At 41.5% G+C, this 13,096-nt stretch overlaps 1 protein-coding gene across 1 annotated transcript; it reads right to left on the reverse strand.

The window, feature by feature from the left end:
- Positions 1 to 704: 704 nt before the first annotated feature.
- aldocb (aldolase C, fructose-bisphosphate, b) lies at positions 705 to 12,367 on the reverse strand. The gene is made up of 9 exons (XM_056440436.1): positions 12,264 to 12,367; positions 6,161 to 6,277; positions 5,452 to 5,663; positions 4,286 to 4,340; positions 4,051 to 4,211; positions 3,213 to 3,296; positions 2,938 to 3,112; positions 1,913 to 2,112; positions 705 to 1,816 (listed from the first exon to the last, which is right to left on the reverse strand). The coding sequence occupies exons 2-9, from the start codon at positions 6,270 to 6,272 to the stop codon at positions 1,724 to 1,726; spliced, it is 1,092 nt and encodes a 363-aa protein (XP_056296411.1). The 5' UTR covers positions 6,273 to 6,277; positions 12,264 to 12,367; the 3' UTR covers positions 705 to 1,723.
- Between the last annotated feature and the right edge of the window lie 729 nt (positions 12,368 to 13,096).

The following is a 13,096-nucleotide window of genomic DNA, read 5'->3' on the forward strand; positions in this document are numbered from 1 at the left end:
AACGCACCAATGTGAAACATTTGCAACCAGCGCCCTCTTGTGGTGACTTAAATAAACACACCTGTTTGCCCATAAAAACAAATCTGACCAGAAAAAAACCTAACTTGACGTCACTTACTTGTTTATGATCAAGTCTACATACATTTTGAGGATTAATAATAATGGTGACAAATATTTAGCTGTCCTGAGTTCAGGATTACGTATTTATTGTTGAGGACATTTATTTACTTTTTAAACTTAAATTTATATTATTTTAAAACAGGGCTGTTTTCCTGAGCTCATGAAAAATTGACTTTCTAGGGAAGCGTGTTTTGCACAGGGCAGCTAGACTACAAACATCTTATATTCATATATAACATGATGTATTACTGTAGATTAAACCACCTATAAGTGTATAAAGTAGTTGAAATTAACACAACCATAAACTTCTACAGCATAAAAATGCTCCATTCACTAATGTACCAGAAAAAACAACAATAGTAAAAGTGGATTATTGCTTTTACTTATGTAATCTTATTACTTCTCCCACCACTGATTCCCTAACTGGAAGTAAATAGGCTGGATGAACATGACATATATAACACCATATAATGTAATACAAGAAGGCTTTTGCATCACTGTTGTGACTAGTGCATCTAAAGATAACATTTTGGCATAAACTTCATAAGAATAGAGTCAATAATGTAACACAAACACATTTTGGCTAGTTTTTTTAGTTTATTTTTCTCCACTATTTGACACACAAAGTGATCCAAGAACAATATTGACATCACACACATCACAGTAATCCAGCACAGCAGGTGATTGATTTCCCCCGCTGCTAACCCCACGAAGTGGTCCACATTATATCAATAGAAACCATCTCATCTCCCGTAGGGGCGGGCTGGAGGGAATCAGGGGGAGTGGGGGGGTGACAGACACAAAGCATCACATAATATCGACAGCTTCACACAACTGAGAACATCGTTGCTGTATGTGATTTAACGGTAACGTTATACTGAGAATAGACACACAGGATGTTTTGTGATTAGTGGTGATGAGAGTGTGAACAGAAAAGATTAAGATGAATCCCGGTGAGGGTTTGCAGACCTCTGCTGGAGCTACGGCTTTTCTGAAAGTACGACCAACTCCCTCTGAGAAGTCAAAGTCTTCCCGCTGTCCGTCTCGTTGTCCCTTCATGGTTATGACGATGCCTCGAATAATCTGTTGGTCCCACTGTCCTACAGGATGTTAGTAGAGCGCTTTGAGGCCGATACTGCGTTTTGACAGAAGCGAAACACCGACACACACACACACACCTCCCTCCTTGGGAGTGGGTTCAAGATTCCTCAGTTGGGGGAGAAAAGCAAGACGGGAGCGGTTAAGAGTTAAGAGGCGTGAATTGAATCCTGATTATCGTGCTCTACTGTTCAAATTTCACAGCCTCCTTTCTACTCTGACATGATAGTTTTCCGCGTCAGTCATAAATTGTTTCAAAGTAGTTGAGTTCGTTTTGGTTATACATATACATATATATATATTTTTTAAAGAACCTGTTGCCTTTAGTATGGTAGTTTCACATGTTTTTTAAAAATACTCTTCTAATTATGTAATTTGTATTAACTCTATGACGACTCTAAAGTACAGCAGACAGCGCAGACCTGTGGCCGATGGAGGAGTGAGGGGGGGTAGCAGAGCAGATATAAGACGATGTAACGACACCACGGTTCAACGCGGCAGATGTTTAATAGGCGTGATTCTCCACGTAGAGGGATTGCCCCGCGGCGGCGTCGCTTCCAGAAGACTCGTACTTGCCGAGCGCAGCCAGACTGTTCGCCTGAAAGAGAGGGAAAAGAAGGTCTATTAACATCATCATACAAATGAAGTTTTTAGTATCATTTCTCACAGCTCGCGGGGTTTTTTTTTATCCGACCTCTGCGCGTTTGATGAACTCCTCGGCGGCGGCGTTCTCGTTGCTCAGCTCTCCTCTCCACGCGTTCAGGGCGGAGGCCTGCAGGGCGCGGCCGAAGGAGAAGGTCAGGGCCCAGGGCTTGGCGAGGGGACAGTTGTTGATGGCGTTAAGGTTCACGCTGGCCTCCTCTTCAGACTGGCCTCCTGACAAGAATGTCACTCCTGAGAAGAAGAAAGGAAATATGGACGTTATTTATCTTCTCATGCCCGATTACAGAAGATATTGAAGCCTTTAAACTCTGTAAATGGAAAGAATCTGGCTTTCCAACTATCGGAGGGTAGGGCACGTTATGAATCTTGAAATATATCAATGCATTATCTTGCATTAGATTATGAGGTGATGCTTTCTTTTATTGGTCCGTAAATCCCACATAATGCTCTAATAATTTCTCATGGAACTTACCAGAAAGGGCTGTATTGTAATTGGCCACATGTTGGTATTTGGTCACATTTAATATTCTATGGCCTACTTTTTATCTTTTTTGTGTCTTTATTTTTTAAATTTGTTTTATTGCTCTTTTTAACTGTTGACATGTTTTGGCCCCTGTTATTGACAAATTGTTTTATTTGACTACTGTAACTGCAATATGTGACACTTTGTCTGTGATAAGTGCAAAATAAATAAACTTGACTTACTTACTTACTAATTATACGTAAAATGGAGGCATCATTCGACTGGTATGCATCCAATTATTTATTCCAATTATGAGCTAAGCTAAGCTAACACACCCTTAAGTCGTAGCCCAGCAGGTCAGTTCTACACACAAGCAGACAATTAAATTAATACGGAACAATTCCCAGCAATAAATTAATAATAAATAAATATTTACTTTAATTAAAACTGTTTTTGAACATACTGCAGCTAAATAAAAAACACAAAGTAATATAGCTATAAATAATATAAATAGTCTCAGGAATGGATCTCTATTTCACTTAATAATTTCCAGGAAAATATATACATTTTAGTTACATCTATCCGTCTCTGACCTGTGACTGCAGGGGGCACGGTGCGGCGCAGGGCGGTGACGGTTGCCATGGCGATTTCCTCTCCGCTGTACTTGGTGGAGCAGCCGTGTCCGGCGGTGACCATGTTGGGCTTCAGCAGAGTTCCTTCCAGGTACACGTGGTGGTCGGACAGAGCCTTGTACACGGCAGCCAGGACCTAGAGAGCAGGGGAGAGACGCAGGTATGTCGGACAGAGACTTTACACACACACATATATTTATATATATGTGTGTGTGTACAGGGATCAGTATATTCACCTTCTCGCTGACATACTGGCAGCGCTTCAGGTCATGGTCTCCGTCAGGAAGGATCTCAGGCTCCACAATGGGAACAATACCATTCTAGGAGACATTATGAAGTGTATATGATATTTCATTATATTGAAATACTTACATTACATGTCATTTAGCTGACGCTTTTATCCAAAGCGACTTATAAGTGAATTCAACCATAAGAACAAACTCAGAACAACAAAAATCAAGAAAGTAAAACCAAATAACAAAAATACCATCAGTACCATAAGTAATACCATTAGTAATACTATGAGTAATACCATAAGTAATAACATAAGTATTACCATGAGTTATACTATGAGTAATACCATAAGTAGTACTATAAGTAATACTAGAAGTAATACTATAAGTAATACCATTAGTAATACCATTAGTAATACCATAAGTAATACTATAAGTAATACTATAAGTAATACCATAAGTAATACCATAAGTAATACTCTAAGTAATACCATAAGTAGTACTATAAGTAATACTATAATTAATACTACAAGTAATACCATTAGTAATACCATAAGTAATACTCTAAGTAATACCATAAGTAGTACTATAAGTAGTACTATAAGTAATACCATAAGTAATATCATAAGTAAGTCGTATTAAAGTGCCACTGAATCAGTTTTTATTCAAGGTAAAGTCGGTAAAGATGTGTTTTTAGTTTCCGGTTGAAGATGTTTGAGACTTTCAAAGCAAAACTCTAAATCTTATATAAATATAAGATTGCGTTCCAGTGTTCATGAGTGTCCTCAAGTCCCCTCATGTGATCCCAAAGGAATAAACCCCTCAGTCATCTCACACCAACCTGCTGGCAGATGCTGGCATATCGTGCCAGAACGTTGGCGTTCTCTAGGATGGCGAGCTCGGACGGCGTGGTGTCGGTGATCTTCAGCACGGAGCGCCACTTGGCGAAGTCGGCCCCGTCCTTCTTGTACTGCGCACAGCGCTCAGAGAGCCCGTCCAGACCTGCACAGAACCCTCCATCAGACACGCGGCAACGGGGCCTTTACGGCAACGTTGTTTTGTTGTTGTTTACGTACCCTGAGTGGTGGTCTCTCCGTTGGTTCCGGCGAGGGGAACGACACCTTTGTCCACCTGGTCGGAGGGGAATCAGACATAATGTTGGAAATCATGTCGTGCGTGTGATGTCGTGTTCTCAGGACTTCCTGATGCTCACTTTCCCAAATAACAGAGAGGAAATGGGGGAAAAGGGCTTTTGTGTATTCTGCACCCTCGTCCTGGAAAAGGTTGCAGAATATTATAAAACTCAAAGAACTGATACCACTGACTGCTTTTAAATATGAAATGAAAGAAACGGGCGACTGTGTGTCAGTGGTTAGCAGATCCGTCTTTCAATCGGGGGGTTGGTGGTTTAATCCCCGCCCGAGTTGATGTGTCCACGGGGTCTGAATGGAACGTGATTATAAGTCTCTTTGGATAAAAGAACGGCTAAAAATGACATGTAAAATAGAGGCAGTTTCCCAAAAATGTCAATGTTTCTTCAATTAACTGTGTGAAGTCACTTGTCTTTTAACTTTTAGGTTTTTTTAACTTCTTGTTCTGTGTTTTTTTTCTTTGTAACTACGTGTTTCTCATGTCGTTGCCAGTCTTGTCCAGGTCACCCTAGAAAAATAGATTTTTTTAATCTCAACGGGTTTCACCTGGTTAAATAATCACTTTAAAGTCCTCACGTGACTTTTCCTGACCGTAGACCCTGAACGCCCTTTCACCCAGTGGCTCCTCACAGCCTGATCTGGAGTGTGTTTGTGTGTGTTTCAACAGGCCGACGGGGAGTCTGTGTTTTCACATACACATCAGAGTCTTTCTGGTTTTACCAGCCAAACAAACCAGAATGTTCCTGACTGCTGAGCTGAAATACGTGGATGATTTAGGAGAAATTAAACCCTCTATTTCCAAAATGTAAGGTTTAACTGACTGGTGACTACAGATGTAAATGAGCTGTAGATACAATCTGGTACAGAGCATCACATGGTGACATTTATGTTTTAACTGTACCTTTTAAATAAAGATAAAGATGTTATGACACTTAACTTTTAGTTTCTTAACTCGTGTTTTTTTGTTTGTAACTACGTGTTTCTTACGTCGCTGTCCAATCACCCTCGAAAAAGAGATTTTTTAAATCTCAATGCTTTTTACCTGGTTAAATAAACGGCTAATAATAATAATAATAAAGAGTGTCGGATACCTTGATGCCAACCACCATGTCCCGGTCCCGGATGAGCTGGGAGAAGTTGGTGCCGTCGTCTGTGTTCTGGTAGAGGGTCTCGTGGAAGAAGATGACGCCCCCGATGCAGTCGTCGATGCGCTTGTCGGCCGTGAAGAGCAGCTGGCGGTAGCGACGCCGGTTCTCCTCCGTGTTCTCCACCCCGATGGGGTTCAAACGTTTCCCCATGCTGCCTGGAAGCAACAACAGCCATTATTAAAATAAAATAATGGACCTGAGCAGTAGAAAATCAGGACGGGTGATCTTTGTGACACTTTGTGACGTATTAACACCCCCCCCCTTTCTGGATCGTGGTCCATGCCGACAACGAATTATTCATACATTCTGTCATATTCATTGAATGTGATTATGTAACTCTGTCATGCTTCCTTCTGGTCACATGACATCTGTTCTCCTGTGCATCCTGGAGAGGGGTCCTCCTCTGTTGCTCTCTTCACTTGTTTCCCCCTTGAAAGTGTTTTTTCTATTTTTTGGGAGTTTTTCCTGATCCTGTGTGAGGTCAAAGGTCAGGGATGTCGTACGTGTACAGATTGTAAAGCCCTCTGAGGCACATTCGGAATTTGTGAGCTACATCAAATAAACTGAATTAAATTGAATTGACCTTCACGAGGAAGAGACCTGAGACATGTTGTTATCTTGCAACCACACACACACACACACACACACGTACCGGTGGATTCATCGGCTGCCAGGATGCCTTTTCCTGGAGCGACTATCCTCTCGGCGATGTCCTGCAGCTCCTTTTTCTGCTCAGGAGTCAGTGCGGGATATTGGTGAGTCATGGTGGCTGAAACAGAGAGCGAGAGAGAGAGAGAGAGAGAGACAGAGACAGAGAGAAGCCATGAAGGGGTCACATTCTTTGACCTGGCAGACTGCCCGGCGCGGGCCTCATGTTTTTGTCCCTCCATTGTCCACCTCGCTGCATCGTGAGCGCTGCTCGACAACGGCATGCGGATGGGTGGAAGTGGCAAAACTCAAATACAAGGGGGCGCTTCAAGTCAAAAACAACGACTGTGAGCAGAAGATGTGTTTCCCGATTCCCGAGAGTAAAGAAGAGTGAGAGATGCACGAATAGAAAGAAACCTGTGACTCAATATGACGGTACATTCTCTCTGATATGTCGTCTGGCAGCAGGCCCGTCTCACCAGATTATTCAGTTCCCCGTTCCCATCTGCACTCAGTCGTAAATAAGCGGTTACGTAACCCCCTCCCCCTCTCCCCCCTCCCCCTCCCATTGGAAGCACACAGAAGACAGAGAGGGAGTGATTATGCAACGAGGCTCCTATATATATTCCGCCGACAGCCTCATTGAAGCAGCACGGCTCGTTTCTCCCTCCTCAGCAACGCCGCTTCCCCCTGAAGTCGTCAGATATCTCTTTGTGCATCGGCCCGTCTTTAAGGTCTAGGATTTGATTAATGCAGGCCGTGTACTCTCGCCTCCTCATAGCGTCCTCACGCCGTGCCACCGGACGCGTGAGCGATGAGCGCGCGTGCAGTTCGGAAAATTTCCCCATATTACCGAAACGCACCGCTCCCACGACCTCTGCCAGGGAACATGTCGTGACTTCTCTTTCTGGTCGACTGCACCGGTTGCCACGGCAATCCCAGCGAACACGTCACTGGTTACAGCTTCAACATCGCAAGAGCTCCGGCTTGTGCCGCCATATTGTAGATATAGATTTATCTGTTTCATGGGGCGGAGCGACGACCTTAATGACTGATATTATTTGAGAAACGATTGAAAAATCACTGGATTTGACAATATGAAGCGAATCTATTGCATCTTGTAACATAATAAAATGAACTACTGGGAGAGTTTAGTGTAGCGCAACAATAAACTGAGCACAGGATGTCAACGTGAGGCTGGTTGGTCCTCGGAGGACAATCTCTATCTCCTCAGTGTTAATCCTAAACTTAAAGCCACACACACACACACACACACCTCTACATGGAAAACAGCGTGCAGCAACACAACTGTTCGGCACGGCTCACAGCTCATAGTCAAATTCTACATGCAGATGAATGAGAGAGGCCAGCGGGCCTGGAGGGGACAACACGTCCCCCGAGTGGAAAAGTTTAAACCGCGAGTATAAAGTACATGTCGACCTCTCCGGTGAATAAGAGAGGCTATTTACACTCGATAAAGGGCCGACCCAAAGGCTGTAGGGACGTCAGTGTGTCTGCTCCACTGGCAGCCAGGGAAAACGCATGCTCAGCAAATACCTGCTTTTCTTTTGTGAAACACCTGCGTGCTTCAACAAGACTTTTTTTTTATTTTTTAAACGACTTTAGGTCGAGTGCGGTTCGTTTCTGCAGGGGAAATATTGCTAAAATATTTGCTAAGACGACGTGAAATCTACATTTTATGCAATGCTCAAAAGGAGAGTTATCAAATCAACTTTCAAACTAAAGCGTCGTCTCTTCAATTGGTAACATGGAGCAGAAGGATATGCATTTATATATTTATAAGAAACATCTTTTGTATTGCCGGAGTGCACGGAAAGAGGACCTTGAAGGACAATGCCCTGCTGTGTGTGTGTGTGACCTACCTCTGACATATGATCAGCCTGTAGCAGGTTTGGTGGCAATACACCAGTTTAACACACACACACACACACACACACACTGTCAACAATATTTACAGTACACACTGTGTGTAGTTTGACGATGCACGGTTCTACTCCCGAACACAAATCAATGTTGTATTATGAACTAAAAATATTTCAGCAGTTTAAAACCACTGTGGATATAAGATGTTGTTGACGGTCTCAGTTCATATCAACAACACAACAACAACAGCTCGGGCCGTGGGCGGCGGGCCCTCGCATGAAGATCCAACGTTTGTGTTCCTTTAATGAAACTGGTGAGCTTCCTTGAAGACGCCATTGATTGAGTGGTTTATTTAAGTCGCACCTTATTACTACAAAGAGACGTGTCATTGCGTCACACACACACAATAGAAACACGACTGGACGGAGGACTTTTGAATCTCGAAGCCATCCGTCATCTCAGCTTTGAAAAGCCTCCTGGGGAACTCTCCGGTCAACGTGTGGTCATAGCTGGTGTTCCGCCATTTTGTTAACAAAATGGCGGAACACCGGCTGATATAAAGACATATTGATTTAATGCTAACAGCTATTGGCAGATTCACCGCCGGGTGAGGGACCGCAGCTGCCACGCCCCTAAAAAGACCTCCACTTATGTTTAATTATGACCTGACACATAACATTACGTTACTATTATATAATAATGTAATATTACAGCTACAGCGCAACTGCCACATATCAACTAGAACGGGCACTCGGTAGAGTGCATACCTTCGCATATCACAAGATTGGGCATTGAATTATGAACATTTTGGCATTAGTTTCATGCCAATTGGATAGAAATTGACCGCACTATGGTAAAAAGAAGATTTTGACCTTTTCATGACCTTGACCTTTGACCCGATCGATCCCATAATCGAATCAAATGCTCCCCGGATAATAACCAATCATCCCACCAAATTCCATGCGATTCGGTTTAATACTTTTTGATTTATGCGAGTAACACGCATCCAAATAAATAAACAAATAAATAAATACACGGTGATCAAAACATAACCTTCCGCATTTTCAATGCGAAGGTAATAAGCGAGGCAACGGTTTAAACCTTAATGTAATAACAAGATGAGATGCTTCTGCTGAGTAACCTTCAAGTAAATTTATATAATATATTCATTAAATATGTGTCATCTATTATTGATTGAGCCTCTGCTGCAGCTAGCACATCCTGGAAATCCATGCGGTTTGTAATACAAGTTTCTAAATGTTCCAAATACATTTCTGATGTTGTGTTAATCTCATTTAAGATAAGGGAAGAAATGAAATGTTTCCACTTGCTCAAGGGCACTGAAGAATCGTCAATATCACGCTGACATGACGTGAAGATAGATAGATATATACGTTATTAATCCCCAAGGGGAAATTTGTCGTCACAGTAGCAGCACCAATAAACTAAACGCACGAGAATAAAATATAAAAAACAGGGATGAAAGATATAGATGTATACAAGTAAAATATAAAATGAAGTATATATATGTATATAAAATGAAACATGTATATATAGACACACACAAACAAATATAATACGACTGTGCATATGTATATATATAAATATAAAATAATATATATATACAACATATATGCATACACAATACAATACTAATGACAGCAGTGTAAAATTAAATTAAATATAAAAATATTAAATATAGACAGAGTGTGCAAAATGCAAAGTGTGTGTATGTGTGTAGTGTCAATGAAAATGAAATGTGTGAAGTGCAGATCAACATAGTGTAAATATTAAGTTATTATTACAGTTATTGCACTAGGATCTGGCAAGAGGTGATCTGTTATAGAGCCCAATAGCCATCGGCGGGAATGTTCTCCTGTATCTGTCCTTGAAAAGTAGTGAAGTAGCACCCTTATGATGTCATTATCACGGGTGACCAGGGTTATCTTGCAGACAGTGTGCGGGGGTTTCCTTCTGATGAAGGACGCCACCAGTTTGACAACTAGCGTTTAAAAAAAAAAGTGTATGCAGTCTTAATAGGACGACGTTTGAGAAAAGAGGGAGACGGCGAAGATTAATATTGAGCTGTCTTCAGTGTGTCTCCATCGTGTCCCTCAGCCTGTTGCATCACCACAATTTCTGCACTGCGACATCAAGATGCAACAGCCCACTCCCCGCCTGTGGCGTCATGCAGAACCACTCGAGACGGCTAACATGTCAGCAACAGATCACAGGGGGAATCTCATTTACGCTAATCAGATTCAACACTGTGACGGACATTATGTATTTGAAGGGGGAATCCATTCGGCCATCGCATATCTGGTTCTACCATCTTCTTTATTAAGCTTTCACCCTAAAAAGAGCAGGATGGTTACATCACTGCAACAGTCCATCAATCCGTCTTTATACGAACTGACCCTTCCCCAAGCCGGGATGCAGATAGAGACCACACACACACACACACACACACACACACGTACGTAAACCACAAACTCATTACACAATCTACATCTAGAGCAATCATGCTGCAACAGGTGATTTTTTTTGTTTTTAAAACATTGCTGCAAGCATGAAACTGCAATATATTTAAAGCGTGGCTAGAATTTGGCTGTATGCACGGACAGGGGCGCACATAGCCTTACAATATAATATAATTATAAGTATGTGCAGGGGATGTGGCGGTTTCGAGGGTAAATAGGACGTATTCCTTGTTGCCTCATCTTGAGGTTTACCCTCCTTGGTTTGGTCTCTACATTACAAGCTGCGTGAGTTTTTCGGATGTTAAATGGCTCCTACAGGAAAGCTCACGTCAACATTTGAAAAGCCTGCTTGGAGGGCTGCATTTTGTGACCAGCCTGGCCTTGGCACTGCTGCACGCTCCTGTGTTTGGCCTGTTTCTATATCCTCAGGCCTCGATCCAGCAGAAGCAGCGTTTCCCAAGCAGCTCGACAGCCTGAGCCAGACGCCAAGGCCGCATGCATTGTTCAGAGAGAGGTGGACACTGGGGGAAGGTGACAGATGCCCCTTAAACACTGGTCAAATTAATTAGTTTAAAATCCATTTTATTTCTTTAATCTGGATTTTAAATGTTTCGTCGATTACAGAATTAGTTGATTGACAAACTGAATGAGCAACTATAATTTTTTTAGAATTTTATGTATGCTCCTTTTTTAACATAATAAAATAATTATAATTTAATGGGTTTCTTCGCCTTCTTTCATTGTAATCTGAATATCTTTATATTTTTATGGGCATTTAAAAAAATAAAAAAGAATGTCCATCTCCAGCCCAAGGCCATGTATAAAACTGCTTATTTATTCTTGAGCAACAGAATATATATATATGTATTTGGGTTTTGTATAGTTTTATATATAGTTGTGTGTGTATGTGTATATATATATATATACACACAAATATATATATATATATATTTGGGTTTTGTATATATAGTTTTGTATATATATATATAGTTTTGTATATATATGGGTTTTGTATATATAGATATTTGGGTTTCGGACTGTTGCTCAAGAATAAATAATCAGTTTAATATGTGGCCTTGGGCTGGAGATGAGAGGCATTTTCCATCATAGATTAATATATATTTTTTAAATACCCATAAAAATATATATATTTATTTATAAGAAACACAGAGTATATTCACGTCTGTGTGAACAATGAAGATGACTATAAATATAGATGTGCGAGTGTTATGAATATAAGATGAAGTCTCGTTGTCGCAAAGCATCGACGTGTGAAGCCATGAAGCTCCTCCCCTCGCCCCATGGAGGTGTACGTGCTCCGGGACAGATACACACTCACAGGCTCCCACCCTGCTGTCATCAGGACTAAAACCACTGTTCACACTCAATAACCTCATGACACAACAGGGAGTGGTGATCTCAGCAGAGGGCAAACGCAACAGGATGCACAATCTCATCTTTGAAGGTCATCATTTTGTTTCCCTTCCTGTTTCACATTTCGACGGCAGCGAGTGAAATACGCAACTTTAAATAAATACAAAAAATACCTCTAAGAGCGGAGGATGACATTGCGTCGAATATAAAAGGAGGTGTGATCCACAGGCGACGATACTGACGGAGGCGATAAATTCAAGACTAGGAGATAAAGTCATCTTTACGTTGCAACGTTACATCCCCAGTCGTCATTATAATCGATATGTGTATCGATAACACGTGAAGAGTGTCCGCGGGTGTGATTCTTACCTGCTGCTGGTGTCTGGGCGGAGAGAGAGAGCGGGTGAGCTAGCTGGGTGCTGAGGATGCGGAGCGGTCTCCTGTTTCACTGCTGCAGCGCAACGTGACCCTTTAGCAAAGCCGGAGGGGGCGGAGCCAGCCGTCGTCGTCGCCGCGTCACGTGACGGCCCCGGATGATAAAATGGATAACGCGCATGCGCAGGGTAGCATCACGACCCAAGGAGGCAGCATGATTCTGCATCTTTGAAGAAAACCAGGAAGAGATGTGAAACGGGGTTTTTTAATCTACAGGAAAACAAATTCTCAGTTTGTAGATACATTTTTTTAAAGCGTATTTATGATCCTACAGTGACAGGCCCTTAAATAAACTATTAAACTATAGATATACAACCAACAGATTTGACCTTTTTATGAATGACATCCCAATCCAAAAAAACAAACCCATATATTTATATATGATTATAATGTAATAAAGGACAAGTTACAAGTCACTTAGTGTACCTCTAATTCTCTAACCTAAAGATATGTTTGTTGGAATAATATTTAATTAACTCTTGCAGGAGGAATTGAGTTCAGTAGTTTAACAACAACATATTCCGACCTCTTGATGATCTTGATGGCTGCAAGTTTTAAAAGCTTTTCCCAAATTCTCACTTCTGAGAATACGAGCCAACTATTGACTTGTCAACCATCTGTGCTCCATGGAAAAAAAGGCTATCACAGAAAGACAAAAGTAAAACATTGGGAGTATAATAATGACTTTACCTACTGTTGGATAGTTTAACGCGCTGTATAAAAAGGCCTCATATGCTGATTCTAAAATATGAATCTGTCATGGAACT

Source organism: Pseudoliparis swirei, chromosome 3 (assembly GCF_029220125.1).
Source record: "Pseudoliparis swirei isolate HS2019 ecotype Mariana Trench chromosome 3, NWPU_hadal_v1, whole genome shotgun sequence".
In the NCBI taxonomy this organism is placed as follows: Eukaryota; Metazoa; Chordata; class Actinopteri; order Perciformes; family Liparidae; genus Pseudoliparis; species Pseudoliparis swirei.